The 4324-nt window shown below is 39.7% G+C and overlaps 1 protein-coding gene across 1 annotated transcript; it reads right to left on the bottom strand.

Moving 5' to 3' along the window:
* Window positions 1–3042: 3042 nt before the first annotated feature.
* Window positions 3043–3612, bottom strand: LOC138944049 (uncharacterized). The gene has a single exon (XM_070314928.1). It carries the CDS (start codon window positions 3610–3612, stop codon window positions 3043–3045), a length of 570 nt encoding a protein of 189 aa, XP_070171029.1.
* Between the last annotated feature and the right edge of the window lie 712 nt (window positions 3613–4324).

The following is a 4324-nucleotide window of genomic DNA, read 5'->3' on the forward strand; positions in this document are numbered from 1 at the left end:
GGAGAAGGAATTAAAAAGAGTGATGTTAGATTACGTAAGATGGTTAGGTTATTCAGGTTAGAATTCTGTACGCCAAGGTATTTAATGTCGAGAGAATTAGGTTTAAACACATTAAGGATAGAGTGGGGTATAAGAGCCAGGAGATATGAGGAAAAGATAACAGGTATGGAAGAAAGTAGATGGGTAAAAAAGTGTTGGATGGAAAAAGAAGTAAATAGAAGGGGGGAATATGTATAATAGGGAGAGAGAAAAATATTATAATAGAAATGGGTGGGGTATTGAAGCATTAGAAATTTTAAGAGAGGAAGGAATTGATATAAGTGAGGAGCTGAGAAATAGGGACAGGGAAGTGCAGAGACAATTAGAGGATAATAAAATTAGGGAAGCTAGATATAATAAGAAATACAAGGATTTGGAAATAAGGTTGAAAGGGCCAATGTATTTAAGGGAAGGAAATGTGGATATAGAAATTTTAGGCGACAGCGTAAGGGCTTTATTAAGGTTAAGGTGCGGAAACATGGAGGATAGAAATAAATATTGGTTAGGGGAGGAAGCGTGTGTCTGTGTATTTTGCGATATAGGCGAGGATTGTATTTATAAGTTATTATTTTAAAGATTGTGATGTAACTAAAAGATGGTTTACAGAAATAGGTAAAGTCATTCTCGTGTAACGAAAAAATAAATTTTCATCATTTTTTAGATCTTGAAAAAGTGTGTCAAATCCCCGTATTTGTACCTTACTTGGTTTATAGGTCTTACATACCACCTTCTATTACCATCTTAACTGTCTTTTTTTACGTTTTAATAATTTGTATAAAAATATCCAATATAAAACAATCAACAAAAATTGTTAATTGTGCACTTTTAATATTAGAAATTTTTCTGTAAAAGATGTTTAATTTTAACATTATGATATGCGTGCGTGCGTGTGTGCGTGCGAGTGTACGCGATTTGTTATGCAATCGCTAATTTCCGCAATTTTTGATATATCTAGTTGAATTTTTTTACATGAATAAAATATTATTAAAGGATGGTTGGTATTGAATCTAATGAGAATCGGTGAAAAAGTTCATTTTTATAAAATTTTGTTTTTTAAAAATGCTTGTATACGTTGTAACTTTCACAAATTTTGAAATATCGGGTTAAACTTTTTACATAGATAGATTATTATTAAAGGATGGTTGATATTGAATTTGGTGAGAATCGTTGAAAGAGTTCATTTTTTATAAAATTTTGAATTTTTTAAGAAATTAGTGCAATGAAGCTCTGATATCCAAGTATAATGCGGAAGGAAGGGCTTATTGAGAGCTTAGCGCCGTAATCATTGCGCGATTATAGTTTGTTTGAAATGTTTATTGTACGTTTCGGTCCGAGGGTTTGGACCTTCTTCAGCATCTATTATAATTATGATTAAGAATATGTTATACATGGATCAATTCTTACAATTAAAAATGCAAATAATTTTAAAACGTACGTGGTATGCGTATGTCGCTGGCGCCGAGCAATCCTGTCGACTCACTTAATTTAGTCTTTTTTACGGTCCCTGCCGTGTATGACTTATTTCAAAGGGTTTATGTTGTTCGTAACCGTGCTGCATTGGTCGTACAGATCACCGTGGGCCACGAAATTCAAGACGCAACTGTTTTTTGGCATCGATGATTTACATTGTCTGTATTGGTTTCGCGTAGTATTGTTGACCGTATTTGTTGTGTGTTTGTTTGTAGGTCGACTAATATTTATTAAAATTCAAACCTATCTAACGGATATCTTAAATTGTTGTACCGTTATGCCTAATTATGTAAACGAAAGTATTTTAACAAACAATTAAAACCACGCACAACTTAATTAGAGTTCTGATATCAAATAAATTAATTCAAGTCGAGTGACGTAAAATAAATAAATTAGTTTAGAATTATGTTTGTAATTAAATAGTTGAAGTCGTATGAAATAAAAATCAACGTCTCCACGCAGTACCAACTCCCACCGCCGTCCCGACGGCGCACAGTGGGAGACATCGGCCGGGTATATAAGGCCGGCCAGCCAAGACGTCAAGACCAGATCCCGTCTTGCCATCCAGTTCCTGACACCGATCTAATCACTATCTACTACCTCTTGAGGCTAAAATTGTCCTTAACTCTGCTGAGTTGCACCGCTTCTCTCTACCTACAGGACTGAGGTTGCCCTCGGCTCTGCCGGGTTGTACCGGCTCCTATCTCTGCCTGGGGTCAAGGCTGTACTTAGCTCCGTCGGGTGCCACCGGCTTTCGTTGCTAAGGCAGGGTTCGACGCGACATTGGACCCTGTCCGCAATACCTAACTGCCTAGCCAAATATTAGCTCATAAGTGGATGCCCGATAGGAGTAAATCGCTTAATACCAAGCTCGCGAGTAGTAATACTCTTGCCCGTTAGTAATAAGCCTGTTAATAATAAGTCCACTAGTTATAACCGCGTCTAGTAATAAGCCTGTTAATCATAAGTCCGCTAAATATAACCGCGCCTAGTAATAAGCCTGCTATAAGTCCGCTAGTTATAGTCCGCGCCATAGCACTAAGTGCGCGTATAAATAAATCCGTCGCTCTGTGCTTCTCGCCACATGCCGCTTTGCGCTTCTCGCTGCATACCGCTTTGCGTCAATCGTTTTACACTTCCCGCTACACATTGCCCCGCGCCTGACACCAGCTCGCCGCCTACTATACGCTGATCAACATCACCTGGCCCTGCACGCTACTCTGTATCTACTTATTTTTATCTGAATAAACTATCTTTTCTGGCTATACTGTGTTCTCGCAAGTTCGAGTCTCCCCTCTTCTCGAACCCGGACACCGACGAGCCGATCCAAGCGTCGAGCGAGGTGACCGCGTTACAAGCTTAATTTAAAAATTTACAGTAATGAAACGTAACGCAGCGAAAGTGCCTAATTGCTCGTTGCCTCATTATTGACCGGTAGTACACACAGTTTAACAATCGGTTTTTTGAATTCGGAGGTGGCCGTCTTTACGGTGACCACCCGTACGAAACCGCCAAAGCCGAGGTGACAGCGTGTCACTTCGCCCAACTCCCATTTGTAGGGGAGTAACAGCGGATTACGCAACAGAACAAGTATTGTCCGGTTTTAATCGGCGACTTGACCTTTCGCCATTTTGCTCTTTGTTGTAACGTATTTAAGTAATCGTTACTCCATAGCTTCCAAAATCGCTCCGTAACGTGTCGTATGAGTTGCCACTTCGAAAGACGATTTTCGTTGAGATCGAGCAATGATGATTCCGAGTTGACAGTAAGTGCGGACCCAATTAAAAGATGACCGGGGGTTAGACATTCGTAGTCCTCAAGCATATGGGAGAGGGGCGCAATCGGCCTAGAGTTTAGACACGCTTTGATTCTGCATGATAACGCCGAGAATTCTTCGAAAGTTAGCATATGATTACCGAAGACACGGCGCAGATGAGTTTTTACGTTACGTACATCCGCCTCCCACAGTCCGCCGAAATGCGGAGCAGACGGGGGAACGAAGTTCCACGCTACGTTATCGGAGGTGGTCCTGTTCAGAAAATTCAGATCTCGTAACGCTGCCCTGTAGGTGACGGTCAATTCGCAATCCGCCCTGACAAACATGGTCCCGTTATCCGAATACATAGATTGTCGAAGACCGCGACGAGCGCAGAAGCGAGAGTACGCGTTTAAGAGAATGTCAGATTGTGCTTTTTTACCGACAGAATGCGAATATTAGTTAAAATGCAAAATATTTTCGTTGATTATAGATATCAACAAATTCTTTTTCATAATTAAAGTTTATAATAACGGAGTGTGGAGTTTATGATTTCATATGAAAAGTGAAAAAAATTAAAGAATTACAGTTTTGTTATCGGCTTTTGCCGCCAATATTTACTTAATATAACAAATTTGTAATCTGCACGTGCCTAATCAGTAAACTCCGCACTCGGCATTTCATCAAAGAGTAAAAATGAACTTAGAGAAGTGAGTGTAGAAGTTTGTTGCTTCTAGCGGCTAAGGAAGAGGTCTTTAGGGATTTGAGTAGTATAGGGGCCACTATAGCTAGACACAACAAACCCCCACCCCTCGGCCACTGAGCCGATCCCCTGTTGTGCCTAACTGGGGCCCTTTCCCCCAAAGGTGTCTGTAGAAAAAAGAGTGGAGGGGACTCGTGGACATTTACAAGGCAATTTTCCTTTTAAATTATTCAAATTAAAAAAAATTTGTTTTTAAATTTTTCCTTTTAAATTTTTTTTTATTTTTTTGAGCAAGTGGAAATACTCGGGGTTCGAACTAGAGTCCTCCACATTTACAGACAGGATATGCTGGGCTA

Source organism: Polyergus mexicanus, unplaced genomic scaffold (assembly GCF_030449975.1).
Source record: "Polyergus mexicanus isolate NDT 795.1 unplaced genomic scaffold, iyPolMexi1.0 SCAF_79, whole genome shotgun sequence".
Taxonomy (NCBI): Eukaryota; Metazoa; Arthropoda; class Insecta; order Hymenoptera; family Formicidae; genus Polyergus; species Polyergus mexicanus.

Excerpts from the sequence above, each read along its gene's own strand:
- LOC138944049 (XM_070314928.1), bottom strand. The coding sequence starts at position 3,612 with ATGTTTGTCAGGGCGGATTGCGAATTGACCGTCACCTACAGGGCAGCG.